The following is a 14,196-nucleotide window of genomic DNA, read 5'->3' on the forward strand; positions in this document are numbered from 1 at the left end:
CCCTCACTGGCCATGTAGAAAAACAGACTGATAGGAAATGTCAGCGAATTGAGGAATTGGTTGGTAGTTACCCATGCCTCTAGTTGTCAAGTTCAGTCTATTGCCTTATTTGATATCAGTGTCCATTTTGTGATGCTAATTTGAACACCAGGCCCCCACCTTCCCTCCATAGTCCCCAGCAGAAGTGAAAGAGACATGAGGGGTTTTTTTTTCAACATTACACTGAACTGCTGCTTTCAAGAGGAAGCAACATGCCTCTCATGACCAATGTTGTCTCAAGCTTCAGTTTAACTTCTAACAGCTTCCGCATTCAGTCACAAGCTTTAAAAAAAAAAAAAATCACGTGTTCAATACTTTAGTTAGTGTTGCCAAGAATCTTGGGAGACCTGCTGCTATTAGGCAGAAGACCTAATAGCAGGAATCTTGGGAGTCTTGGGGCTAATCACCATACTGGAATTCCAGTAACAGAACAATTTAAGTGTTTAAATTAACAATACTACTGTACTAAAGTATATAGAGCAGAGCCTCACTAACAACAGGCAAACTGCTGCAAATTAGGAAGTGAGTAAACATCATGCACAATGCACAGTTTAACCAGTGTTGTCGTGTACTCTAGACAGTTCAGAGTGTACTGCTTTCTGTGACGCTGAAATATAGGCATGAAATTTCACATCTGACTTTATCTGGTGTTGGAAAATTGCAACAGAAGCCACTGGAATATTCCAGTCATACACATATAGCAAGTTTATAATTGTGAAGACAGTAGGTGAAAGCTGTAGGGTAGTCTGTGGACCCTTATATAGTAAGCAAAACCTATGAAGTGGCAGATGCTTGTTGACTGTAAGTTGCACTGGATACTACCAATGTCATTTTTCCAAGGCCAGACAACAAGGTAGGTAAGTATTTACCTTGTTTGCCTGCCTACATTTTATTTTGGAGAACTGTACATGGAACTTAAGGGCTTCACTATTTGGTTTACTCACCTTGTTACTCAAATCTGGGAAAGTGATGCTCTGGTAAGGGAATGAATGGTCATCTACTATATGCCAGTGGAAAACATTGAACTTATTAAAAGCCATAGCGTCCTGCAATAAACAATGCAAGGTAACATTTTGGTTAACTGCTTCATGCTTTTTGCAGAGCTGAAGGGGGCCACTGGTCCATTTCAAGTCAGTCTGGTTCCAGCTGTGCCATCCTGTAGTGCCCAATAGGACCAACAAACAATGAAGGAAAAAAGTTCTTTGCTACCCCCAAGTCATCCTGAACCCTGGAAATATAAATCCAAAAGCTTATAGCCATTTCTCCTCTTTCCAACTATCTAGTGCTTCAGCCTTTTAGCACACAGTCTGCCTGATCCTGCTTGTCTGGGTAGTAAGAATGCAACTGTCCGATTAAAACACATTTATATTTCACACTAAATCTGGCTAACTCTCCATCCACAGTGCTGCAGTTAGACAGTCTTAAACACCACCAGTTTCCACTTACCAAGTTATTAATTGTTTGAAATTCAATTTATGGCTACTGAAACCTGTATGTGCAAAATATGCTAACTGTTTCCTTTTCATTTCCCCTTATATACATTCTATCTGGCATAGACACTTTTATTCTGTTAAAACACAATCAAAATTGCCTTTGTTAATACTATGAAGTCCTGGCATCGAAGATGGATAGAATGTATGAGGTTTCCTGCTTTTGGTTAACAAGATGCATTTCTTTTGTCAAACTGATTCTCAAGCTAAGTGAGGACTACAAGTTCTTCTCAGCCCCAGCACCTCCAACCTGTATCATCCACTTAAAACAAATATCAGTCAACTGGTAGTTACCACTTTTCAGAAACGAATGGTGGGTTATCCTTCAAATGCTTCCCCCACCCCCCAGGCAAATGATTTCTGGTTCCACTGTCCTTGCTGAAGCACTACAGCACTTCACATATCTGGTGCTTACTCTCTAGCCTCATAAATGTGTATGTTAAGAGACTGCTGCTTTGAGCATCTAAAATGTCACTCGCAATTAGACAGTTATAACTGCTCTTACAAGATTAGTAATGAATTCAAATTAAATATCATCTTAAACATAGAAGAGCATTCTTGTTTCTTTAAAAGATGGAAGTAATTCAATCACTCAAGGTTCCTAGTGCTCGCTCCCTGCCAAACATTTTAAAATTCTGGTCCTTTCCTATAGTCAATCAATTCCTTACATTGAAATAGTAAAATTACAGCCAGGTGTGCATGCAGGCAGAGGCAGCTATACAAAGAGACTTGAGTTGCCTAGCACCTCTAAAATTAGGAACAAGGTCTTGTATTTCTAGCACTAATCGATTCTCCTAGTAAGTATTGAAAATAATGAATGGCTACTCACTATTTAACACTATTTTTGTGAAGTCTGTCAATAAACAGTATGATAAGTACTGGGCAGACATTTGGGGAACATATTTGTTAAACCAAAACTGCGAACTTACCAGGTTTGTAAGAATAGTTTCCAAAGGTAGGTAGTGTCTTGATGTATCAAGTAAGATTCCTCTGTGAGCAAATCTTGGGAAATCAGTGATTTCAGATTCATTGATAAAGAACTATTATTAGAACAGAATTTGAAGATTAAAAAGATACAATTGTTTTAATAGTATTTTTATTACCTTCTCATGTTAAGATGTATTATCTTGTATAGGACCACAGCTCAAACAGGTTTCTTATTTTATGCAATTTTAAATTAATGAACTATCAAATGTAACAGTTAACTAACTTGAAGTTAACTACTTCAAAAGAGTATTTTACAAAGAAAGATGATGCTCATGACACTGCACTTGATTTGAGGAGCCATGATAGAGGAAGGACAGATGAGCGCGTGGAGCTATAGAGGTCTAAAGTGCAGCAAGTGATAGAGGAGGTCCCTGGTGATTGGTTAAGTGGATGCAGGCTCTCATGCTAATGTTGAGTGGGTTGCAAGCAGGAAGTGGTAGTAAGTTGCCATTAGGGCAATAAATAAGTGAGGGTGGCCACCCGGGGCCTGTCACCTCTGGACTGTAGTTCTGTGATCAGGACCAGAGTGGCTGGATTTGGGGCCAAAACAGTGCATTGCAAAATGCCTGGAGGACTGATAAGCCTGCTTGTCCCATGATACTGCAGGACAACCATTCAGATGGCCTTCATCATAAGTATGGCACAAACCATTAGTACCTTTTATTCTGCAAATATTCTGGCAGCTTAGTATTGTGACAAGCAACAAGAACACATCTGAATGCTTGTGCACTGTTCCAGGGCATGCTGAGAAAGGATAAAGCTTTAAGGTTTTACTGTGTATTCTGTAAATGTCTATGTCCATGTGGTATGCCCAATAGAGTACAATAAAGAAGTGTTATTTATATAGTGCTGAAAATGTATAGAATACTCTGAGGGATAATTTGCATCAAAACAAAATGTATACCTTGCCCCAAAAAATGTCCCGTGTTCTCCTGGAGAACATTGTTCAGAGCAATAAAAGAAACCAAAAGAAGATTACTCTTCTAGAAATACCTATGTGGAGTGCTAGTGGTAACAAAACTGTGCATTTTTAGTTGACTGTTATACTCACACTTCCATAATCATCTTCACAGACCAATTGGCTAAAGGTTTCCAGACCTAAAAAGACCAAATTAGGTGTTAGTAACAAGTGTTTCCTTGAGAAGCAGAATTCAATACAAGACCCAGACGAGTTATTGTATTTTAAGCCCAGCTATCCTTTGAGATGCGCTTCTCTACATTATTTGGGGTCTTTGTGTAGACTGACATGAAACACTGGAAAAGAATGATTAAGCTTGAAGATGAAAACAAAATTTCTATATACAATATTGTATGTATAAATGCATTGTAGCTCAATTGTAACAGATTCATCTCTTAACACAAAGGAAGCCCTCAAAAGTAACACAAAAATCCTACTAAGATGCTATTATTTGGCAGCTAAGTACAGTAATGACAATTCCAATTCTAGTTTCAATCATTAGCAAAGGAATAGTTGTTACAGAACCATAAAAACTCCCAGTTCAGTGGAAAAAGTCTAGTAGTTTGGATAACATTTCTGGTATCCCTGTTCTCAAAAATGTTCACTTTCTGGATTCAGTTCAGATTCAGTTAAGTGGGACTGCAGTTTTGTTTCTAAATGTCTTAATTATGCAAATATGAATCATCTGCTTGAGAAAATGATAGAGGAGAAATGTCAAAAGTGATCTTACCTCTTAATGCACCCCAAACCTTTTCCGCCTTCAATATAGCTACAGGTCCTGTTACATGTAAATTATCTTTGAAACAAAAATCACAAAATATAGGTTATTCATTCAAAATAGCAACTAACAGGCAGCGAGGATATGACTTAAATGTATACTATCCTTTTTTGTGTAGCAGCTTTCGACTGTGACCTCTACTGCTTTAATGGTAGAATCCTACCACTGTTTGGCATTTACCATATTTATCTGAATCTAAGATTATTTCAGATTTGAACACTCCCCCACCCCAATAATTAGATTCCAGATAAGGAAAATGTATAAATTTGTTACAATTTGTCATGCATAGAATCTGTTTATTGGGGGGATTGTTGTAAATTCATTCCCTCCCCACTGCTGCAACGGGGAAAGCAGTGGCAGCAGAAGGCAGTGGATGGGAAGGAGAAGCAGATGCCCCCTGCTGCCTGTCCTCTACCAACCACTTACCTCCCACAATGATGCTTTCCCCACAAAGCCTGTGCCCCCTTGCAGGACCTGTATGCCCTGCTGCCTGTATCCCCCAATGCCTGCCCTTCCTCCAAACCACAGCATATACCAAGTTCCATCTGCAGCCTGGGACACAGAACATATGCTGGCTCTGGCCCCTGCCTGACCAGACAGCAGCAGCAGTGGCAGCTGTAGCCGCTGTGTCAGAGCTGGAGTCGAGCCTGGAGCCATCACCATCACTGCTGCCTGGGCTGGAGCTGAAGCTGTGACTCAGAGTAAACTGGAGTGGCAGAACAGGAAGGAGGAGAGAAACAGGTAGAAAGGGAGCAGAGGCAGTGCAGAGCAGAGGTGGCAGGTGATCGACAGGAATGCATGGCAGCTAGGAGTGCAGAGATACAGATTTTGGGGGCCAATACTGATATCTGATTTTTAAGGAGGGATATCAGTTGATACTGATCTGATTTCCAATACAACGTGGAGAGCTGCATCCAGCTGGTAAGTCTGTCGTGGTGGAAGGATAGCGGGGAGGGAACAGGTGTGGGAAAGGCTCCTGCAGTGAGGGAGGAGTGGGACAGGGGCTGAGGCAGGTGCTGCCCAGCCAGGGCTGGATGTAACCATGGCTTGTCCAGGGCATGTGGGGGTGGGGGGGGCGGCTCCCACTGCTGTGCACACCCCAGAAGGGCATGGGGGACATGTACCCCTGGATCTGCATGGGGCAGGGCAGGGTGGGCAGCAGCGGTGCTGAGAGGGAAACCTGCACAGAACTTTGCATCCGTGCAAGATGCTTACACAAGCCAAACCACTAAAGCATATCAAACAATAGATCCTATTCCTCCATTTCACAACAAGGAAAGATATGGTAAGTAACGGTTAGTTTGTCAGGTCTAACCATACATTCTTACTAAAATATGGACTAGCTTCCACTCCTATATGCTCTATGCCTGTCACTTTTAATAGAGATATATCAAGTTATATTATGTGATACAATATTAAAGGATATGTTATAAAAAAGGATGCATCAAGATTTAAGCTAGCTTTAAATTCAAGCTAATCTAAGTGCACTCTGTAACACTACCCTTCAATATGAGGAAGCTTCATTACCCAGGCAGCCTAATCAAAAGGCTGCAAATAGTTCAAGTCATGTTGTTTACTGTAATTTGAAGTTGGTGATTAAGCATTTTCAGCAAAGAGATGTATTTCTAAAGAATATTTCCTTTGTCTTAAACAAATACTTTGTATTGAAGTAGCAAATGCAAAATATAACTTTTTAAAGGTGAAGCAACTAAAATGTCATGAGACTGAGGCCTGATTCCATAAGACTTTAAAGAAAACTTTGGACAACTGCTAATCTTACTAACTGCATCAGTAAAGTGTAGAAATTAATCACATATTGGATACAGATGACTAACTGCTTAGAATTATTTCACCTACTTATTTCTTCTTGGGAGACGGGCCAAACAGATGAGTCCACTGTTTTTGTCTTGCTGCACAATGAGCTACTAAACAGAGACAGAACCATGTAGAAGAATGAAAGGTTTACAAAATACCTGTTAATGGAAGATTCTGCAGGTAGGTACACATTCTGATGCAAAAAAATAAATGGAGTAGTGCAAAGTTGGCCATACAATTGTACCCCAAAGAAGCCCACAGAAAGTACCCAGAGAAACTAAGTTGCTTACCAGAGCTAAGCCAACAGGTTATTTTATGTTCTAATACAGCGTTGGCCAACCTTTTTGGCAAAAGTGACACTCTAATCAGCCACTGCCATTGCCCAGTGTGACCAAATCCCATCACCACTGGGACTTGCAGCCAAATTCAGTGTTGCCATCTATTTTCACAGATCCTGCAGGTCCAAGCCCCCAAGCCAGTATGGACTTTTGATCGCTACCTCCTCACTGACTGCCACTGCTTCCTGCCCCAACCCTCTGATCTGTCACATGCCAAACACAGTGGGTACCTGTGCCACTTTTGCTGTGGATTGGTCAACACTGCTGTAATGTCCTACAAACTTGTGGGGCATGAGAATTTGCACAGAGATACTGGAATTCTCTAGACAAAACTGGAAGAAGCCATAACAAGACATTTTCATTACTAGAAAAGAGAGCCAATGCTTACAAAGTTGCTATATGAAATCTGGGCCAGAAAATGAAACCAGGTCAGCTGACAAGGAGGAAGCAAGCCACACTACCCAGCAATGCCCTGTGGTATTTAACACATTGTATTTAACACACTGATTCCCATATCAAAACATTTGAATGGGAGATACTATGTGCAAGACAGCCATTTGACCATTGTTAAACTGAAGTCACATCACAAATAATTACCTTATCAACTCCATCTTTAAAAGACTTGTCTCATGAAAGTATTGCAAGAATATAAACAGAATAAGATAAGTATGTTGATGCACTGTGGAACAGTGACTATTATCTCAAGATAAGGGTAATTACAATTGGAAATCTAAGCTGAATAATCAATCTTTGTGCCAAGACCAATTGAAGAGTACCAAGATAACATGTATATATATATTTTACTTAAAGTAACATCATTTATGTTAAATGTAAAGGTTTCTCAGCAAATACATACCTGTTTAAAGTCTTGTGAGTGACTAAAATATAGTTTACTAAACACAGTTTAATTGTGATTCATTTAGCATAACTTCTAGATAGCTATATAGGAGGAAAGTCAAATGTTGAGACTGGCAAAGTCTTTTACATTAAGCCTTATATTATTTGTAATGGAAAATATTTTTGTCTAAGTTCTGTTCACTGTGAGTTCTGACTGTTTCTAAAAGTTCAGTCTGCAAGTCATATTGATTGTGGTAAAAATAACTAACCAAAAAAACCACCACCAGGAAGTAGTAATTTTGAATCAGCTTGTAAACTGACGATCATAGGTTTGTCATCATAGAGAAAGGCAGGAAGGGACCTCACGAGATCATCTAGTCCAACAGGGGAGGTCTGGGGTTTTTTTTCACTTGTTGAAAGTAAAAAGTGAAACATTTAACATAAGTGATGTTACTGGTAAAATTCTAAGGCAGATCTTATATTGTGTTTTAATGTGTTTTAGTACTTAAACATGACACCATCTGAGCAAGGCAAGTTTAAAATGACAAGTTTGTACTGTACAAACCTGACTGAAGTTGAGAATGATGTCTCAGACAGAGTTCCTTAACCCCAGGGTGATACCAAATCTCAATTGCTTAGACTGATAGAAAAGTTTTACCTTAAAACAGGCCTTAAGTTTATATTTTGTATGTCTGCTTACTATACTAAGCATGCAGAAATATACTACCCTACTCTGTGCATGACACCTATCAAATGAAAAGTATAATCATCTTCATGTGATACTGATCCTGGGCTGCTTCCCAAGCACTGCCCAATGCTTATTAGCACTGCTTGCAGTATAATGTGCAGTCAGTTATACTGCTTCCTAATTCAAGGGTGTTTCAGCAGCATTGCCTAGTACAGTAAATGAACAGCATAGGCCTGCCCTCTATAAACATACCATGCTGGGTTCAGTTTGGTAGCCATCTTTCCTTTGTTTAATGTAAAGTCTTGTTTTCTCCAAAACATTTTTAAAGCAATAACTCAACACTTATAATTCTTCAACTTATGCTAACGGGATAGCAACCCATTGAATACTGAAAAGCCTAACAGAGGTCAGAGCCACAGCTGCTTCCCCAGTTGCCTTTGCACCCCGCACTGCTCCTCCATCACAGCTTCATGCCCCTGCCACCCTGTCTCCCACCCAAGCCCCCTTTCCTCGATTCTCTGCCCACCCCCCCCTTACTTTTCCTCAGGTGTCAGTAGACTCCTATCTTCACTGCAGCCAGGAGAACTGAACATGGCCCCATCCCCACTGCATAGCAGAGGTTCCAGCTCCATGCTGCTGCTATGGGACCAGGCTTGAGCCATGCTCCATACTCCAGGCTGCAGTGGGGGAATGTAGCCTGCTGGTGCTGGAGCAAAGGTAAAGGGGAGGTAGAAAGGCAGAGACTTAAGGGCAGGGGGGAGACAGGAGAAGGCAGGGAGGGACAGAAACAATGTAGCGCAATGTACCAGGGGAAACTGGCCTGAGGCTGCAGGGGACAGGCACAAAAGAGAGGTAAGTGTGGGAGGGACAGGTGGCAAGGGCCAAGCTACCTGCCTACCCTAGTGCCTTCACACTACCTGTCCCCCTACTGCCTGTCTCCCACTGTTCTCTCTGCCTGCCCCTACCACAGGTCCCCCCTACTACCTCCCCTATGTCTGCTGCCTCACCACCTGCCCCACTATTATTTCCCCCAGTCTGTCCCTCCACCACCTGCCCCATTACTACCCTCCTTATTGCCTGTCCCATCACCACCTGCAGTGGGGGGTAGGTACAAATTTATGATAATCTTCCAATAATTAGATTCTCTACATGGAAAATTATAACAAGTGTGTAAATTTTCCATGTACCGGATGTAATTATTAAGGGGTCATCTTATATTGAGCTAAATACAGTATTTCATCTTCATTACTTCAAAAGATGGGTAGCTCTGTAATATAAGATGCGAAACTAGACTGTGGAAGGTGGAAGAAGGATAGTGTTTTGACTATTTCTAAAGGTCTCAATGCAGAACCAAATCTGGGGATGTGTCATGGTTACTAGAGTGACTATAGTCAATGGGCCATAACAAGCATCATAAAAAATTACAAGTACTAGCCTGGTTACCTGGGCATTAAACTGATAAGTCACATGCTATAGCTGGGACTAGTTTATTGTAAGCTGTAGGAAGGAAAAAAATAATAATCATTGGGTTGGGAAGGATAAATAAAGCAATTAAGTCACCTGGTGTTGCTATTGGGAAACATTTCCAAGGCCTTTTTTAAGAGGTTGGGCACACCACAAACCTTATTATTACGTAGAACAAGGCTTTCAAATAAGCTGCAATTACATGCCAGTGATGTGTGAGGTGGAGAAAAATACTACATGAGTCTGGAAGGGTTGTTTAAAGCTGTCAAAAGAGAAATATGATTGCAGACAGCAGCAGGATTTTCAGTGGAATCCTTTTTGTTCTTCTTGAAAGCTGGCTACACCTTTCAACTCGGGGGTGGCCAGTCTACAGCACCTGGGTCACAGGCAGTCCAGCCTGTGTGTGGCATAGAGTAGCTTAGGTGGGGTGAGTATTATCAAGCCCCTTTTATAAATTCATAGTACAGCCACACCTTTAATACTATTGCCCAGTTCTGGTTCCCCACACCGCAAAAAAAAAAAGGAGACAGGAGAACCACAAAAGGTTCAGAGAAGGGCAACAAGGATGATCAGCAATATGGAGGGCCTTTCATATGAAGAAAGACTCAAGAGGCTTAGGCTTATTCAGTTCAGAAAAGAGATGCGTGAGGGAGGACATTTATAGCATTATAGCATTTGTAAAAGACTAAATAGCAAAGAGAAAGTAAACAGGGTTGGTATGATTTGCTCTCTCACAATACAAGAACTAGGGGTCACAAAATGACACTAGCAGATTGTAACTTCAGAATGAACACAAGCAAGTTTTTTCACCCAGCACATCATTCACACGTGGCACTTATTGCTACCAGATGCTGTGGAAGTGCACAGTTTAGCCAGATTCAAAAAGGGACTGGAAAATTCTTGGAGAAAAGGGGGCATCCGTTGCTACTGAGCATGGGAGTTAGGGACACTGCCTCAATAAGAACTTCCTAGACCTTAAATGCTGGAGGCTGCAATTGAGAGGGGAACAGGGTGAAAACCCCTGGTCATGCCCAGCTGACTCTCCCCTTTCAGGATCTGCTCTCTGCCACTGGGTGACAGGGACCTATTGGCTGTGCCAAAATATTGTGGGCTTTGGCCCACCATGAAATACTAGAAGCCTTCCTGAACAAGGGAGGCCACTGGGGACACACCAGGTAGCTCTGGGGTCAAGGTAAAGGACGGGCTGACGTCTAGGGCAGGTTGATAAGGAGGGAGGGGAAGCAGACACTGAGCAGAGCACACAGGCTGCCGCCCGAGAGAGCGGGGAGCCCGCGGACTCCGACCCTAACGCTGCCGAGACGGGGAGGGCGGTCTTGAGGCGAAGGGAGAGGTTGCTGCCAGGTACTCACAGGCCTCGCTGGACGTGGCGCTGGGGTAGCTGTCGCACTCGTGCTGCGGGGAGGTGATGAGCACCTGCAGCTGCGCGAGCTCGGCCGCCGCCGCTGCCGCCGCCCTTCCCCGGCCGCGCCGCCAGGAGGAGCCGAACACGTAATCGAAGTACCTGGGGCACAGGCAGCTGCCGTGAGCGCCGCGGCCCCGGCCCCGGCCCCGCGCTCCGCGCCCCCCGGCCCGCACCTGCGGAAGGCGTCCTGCAGCAGCGCGCAGCCGGGCCCGGCCGCCGAGCCCGGCCCGAGCGCAAAGCGGAACCGCTCCGGGGCCAGCTGCAGCCGCGCCGGGGAGCTGCGCAGCGCGCGGGGCAGGGGCCACAGGGAGCCGGCGGGGGACTCGCCCGGCGCCGCCGCCGCCTCCTCCTCCTCCCACGGGCGGCGGTGCAGGCTGGAGGCGCCCAGCGCCGCGGACACGCACAGGATCCCCCACGCCACCGACGCCAGCCCCATGGCTCTGCGCGCCTCCCGCGGCGCCGGGGCTGGGCTGGAGCCGCGCTCCGCCTCCCGCTGTCACGGGACCGGCTGCTGCGCCCGGGCGGGCCCGCCCTGGAGCTGCCTTGGGGGAGAGCAGGTCTCTCCCCGCGGCCCCTTGTCGGGAGCCCCCGGGGAACCGGGGCAGGAAGGGACGCAGGGGTCGTCTACAGCAGTGGGCTCCAAAGCGGGGTGCGGGAAGAAAATATTAGAACTTGTAGTTATGTAGATAGTGGTGCACGATCAAAAAAGTTTGGAGACAACTGTTCAGTAGAGTGGCCATCATAGTGGACAGTCGGGTTGTCCTCTGTCCTATATGAATATGAAACCTGATGCCTTTATGTCCTTGGCAAGTGAGGCTTCAAGTGAGAGAGAAATGGGGGGTGGGATTCTTTCTTCAAGAGAAAAATAGTGGACATAAAGGCATCGGGTTTTGTATCGAGAGAGGGCAGAATAGCAGAAACCTGCAAACCTAGAAACTATTAAGTCTCTCACATACTGTGGTATAATTCACCCCTAGAAACCTGCAATCTGGTCTGTTTGCAGACCTGCGGTCAACCTGGACACTGCAGAGACATCTCTAGCAGCTTCAGGCCCCACTGTTGAAAGTCCTGAGGCTCCTAGATGCGGGCTCGAGGCTGGGCGCGGTTTCCCCAAGGTCTGGGGATCAGGCCTAAGGTGAAGCAAGGCTGGTGTGGATTTGCTGTCTTGCACCTCTCCTGAGCGGCGAGAGGGGTTAGCCACATCGGCCTGCAGTCAGGCTGAAGACAGGGGAGAGATGCGCCTTCAGGTGCAGACAAGTAACTCTTTGAATGTTTTACGTACCCTCTCAACCCCAAGCATCTAGGCGCATAGGCCACTTTATATGAACATCTTAATAGCACACTGAGAATATCAAATATTGTTTTGAGCTGGTCTTCCTTGGACCAGTTCAATGCTACATGTGCCTAGCATCTGCTCTGTCCTCCAGGCATCTCAGCACCGCTTCTCATGCCTCCAAACTAATGCAAGGCAATGGGGCTGCTTTGGGATGTAATGTAGCCAGGATTCTACTGTCCAAAGATCTGGTATCTGCAGAGATGGAGAAGCAGAAATTTTCACTTCCCTGTTAGGGACCCTCATTTTGGGTAAGGTGTAGTCAGGTTCTGGAGAAGGTGGTCTTTGTAGCCTCCTGGTGATGGTGTGCCCATAACAGTAAACACCTGTCAATCGCTGGGTGGTTGTGGGGGGAAACAGAGCCAATGCACAGTGGGCACTTAACAGAACAGACTGGCTGTCAATTCCCTGCTCCCACAGCACCAGGAAACCCCTTTTCTTCTGTCCCCTCCTGAGGGCTCTTGGGGAAATTCAAGCCTTCCAGGGGTTAGAGCTTAGATGGTTTGAGTACTCAACCAACCTCCACCTCTCTCCGTTGGGGAGGAGGCTCTTCTCAGCTAGACTGGCTGACCTGCTCCACTGGGCTTTAAACTAAGACTGCCGGGGAATGGGAGGGGACTACTGCTGCTGCTGGCCCACCGAGTGACCCTTGCAAAGCCAGCAGGCCAAGGCACATAAAGGATCCCACCCAAGCCCCGGACCTGCAACAAAATGTAGGCAAGGCAAGGGCCCCTAAGGGGACATTTGAGTGTCTATACACAAATGCCAGGAGCCTGGGGAATAAACAGGAGGAAATTGTTCTTCTGCTAAATGCAAATAACTACAATGTCATTGGGATAACAGAGACCTGGTGGGACTCCAGCCATGACTGGACCACGGGTATAGACGGCTGTACCCTGTAAGGAGGGATTGTGGATAAAAGGGGCAGGGGCCTATGTCAAGGAAAGCTTTGCGTCCCTGCAAGCCGACACTGGCACCCACGGTGGATGACTTGAGACCCTCTGGGTTAAAATCCATGGGGAACATGGCACAGGGGATACTATGGTGGGGGTCTACTACAGACCCCCTACCCTGAGTCAGGACCTTGACCAGGAGTTCACCAGGGAATTGACTGAGACTGTAAGTCATGGGAGACTTTAACTACCCAGACATCTCGTGGGAGGAGTGCTCGGCCAAATCCGAGCGGTCGCAAAGCTTTCTCTCGTGTGGACGACTTCTATCTGACACAGGAAGTCTACGGGCCAACAAGAGGTAAACCGCTGCTCGACCTCAGACTGGCAACTGGGAATGACCTAATCAGCAACCTAACAATCAAAGGGAAGCTGGGTGACAGTGATCATGAACTGATCACCTTCACCATCTGCCTTAAAGCTGGCAAGTCAGTAATACCGAAGTCCTCGACTTCAGGAAAGCTGACTTTGACAAGCTAACGAGGCTTGTCAGAGAGGCCCTAAAAGGCCACAACCCAATGGAGAGGGGAGTCCGGGATGAGTGGATGCTCCTCAAGGGAGCAATCCTGGATGCGCAAGCAAAGTCCATCCTGTCTCAGAGAAAAGGCAGGGAACTGGCTCTCCAGGGAACTGGTGGACCTCCTGTGTCTTAAAAGGAAGACCTACAAAGGATGGAGGACTAGAACCACCACCAAGGAGGAATACTCTGCTTTAGTCCAGACTTGCAGAGAACAAATCAGGAAAGCCAAGGCTGCGATGGAACTCCAGCTAGCTACAAATACCAAGGACAATAAAAAGTCCTTTTTTAGATATGTGGGGAGCCGGAGGAAAAGCAAGGGCAACACTGGACCCCTGCTGAACCAGATGGGGCAACTGATGCCCCAAAAGAAGTGAACTTGCTAAATGGGTACTTCGCGTTAGTTTTTCACCAGTTCTATGGGATGGCCCTGCCCACTATGGGTCAGGGAGGCCTGGAAGAAAGAGATTCCTTGCCCTCCATTGAAGCTGACCTTGTGAAGGAACACCTTGACAGGCAGGACACCTTCAAGTCAGCTGGCCCTGATGGGTTACACCCAAGGGTACTCAGGGAGCTGAT

The 14,196-nt window shown here is 45.3% G+C and overlaps 1 protein-coding gene across 2 annotated transcripts in view; it reads right to left on the reverse strand.

Moving 5' to 3' along the window:
- Positions 1 to 11,295, reverse strand: part of HEXB (hexosaminidase subunit beta) — a 30,712-nt gene extending 19,417 nt beyond the window's left edge. For both annotated transcript variants that reach the window (XM_090038104.1, XM_090038103.1), the window contains exons 1-6: positions 10,991 to 11,295; positions 10,765 to 10,916; positions 4,205 to 4,270; positions 3,568 to 3,614; positions 2,459 to 2,569; positions 984 to 1,085 (exon numbers count right to left, since the gene is read on the reverse strand). In XM_090038104.1, the coding sequence (XP_089894230.1) occupies positions 984 to 1,085; positions 2,459 to 2,569; positions 3,568 to 3,614; positions 4,205 to 4,270; positions 10,765 to 10,916; positions 10,991 to 11,253 (741 nt within the window). In that variant the 5' untranslated portion in view covers positions 11,254 to 11,295. The remainder of the gene's footprint in view (positions 1 to 983; positions 1,086 to 2,458; positions 2,570 to 3,567; positions 3,615 to 4,204; positions 4,271 to 10,764; positions 10,917 to 10,990) is intronic.
- Positions 11,296 to 14,196: the final 2,901 nt, after the last annotated feature.

Source organism: Crocodylus siamensis, chromosome 3 (genome assembly GCF_052110815.1).
Source record: "Crocodylus siamensis isolate JL-2025a chromosome 3, ASM5211081v1, whole genome shotgun sequence".
NCBI lineage: Eukaryota > Metazoa > Chordata > Crocodylia > Crocodylidae > Crocodylus > Crocodylus siamensis.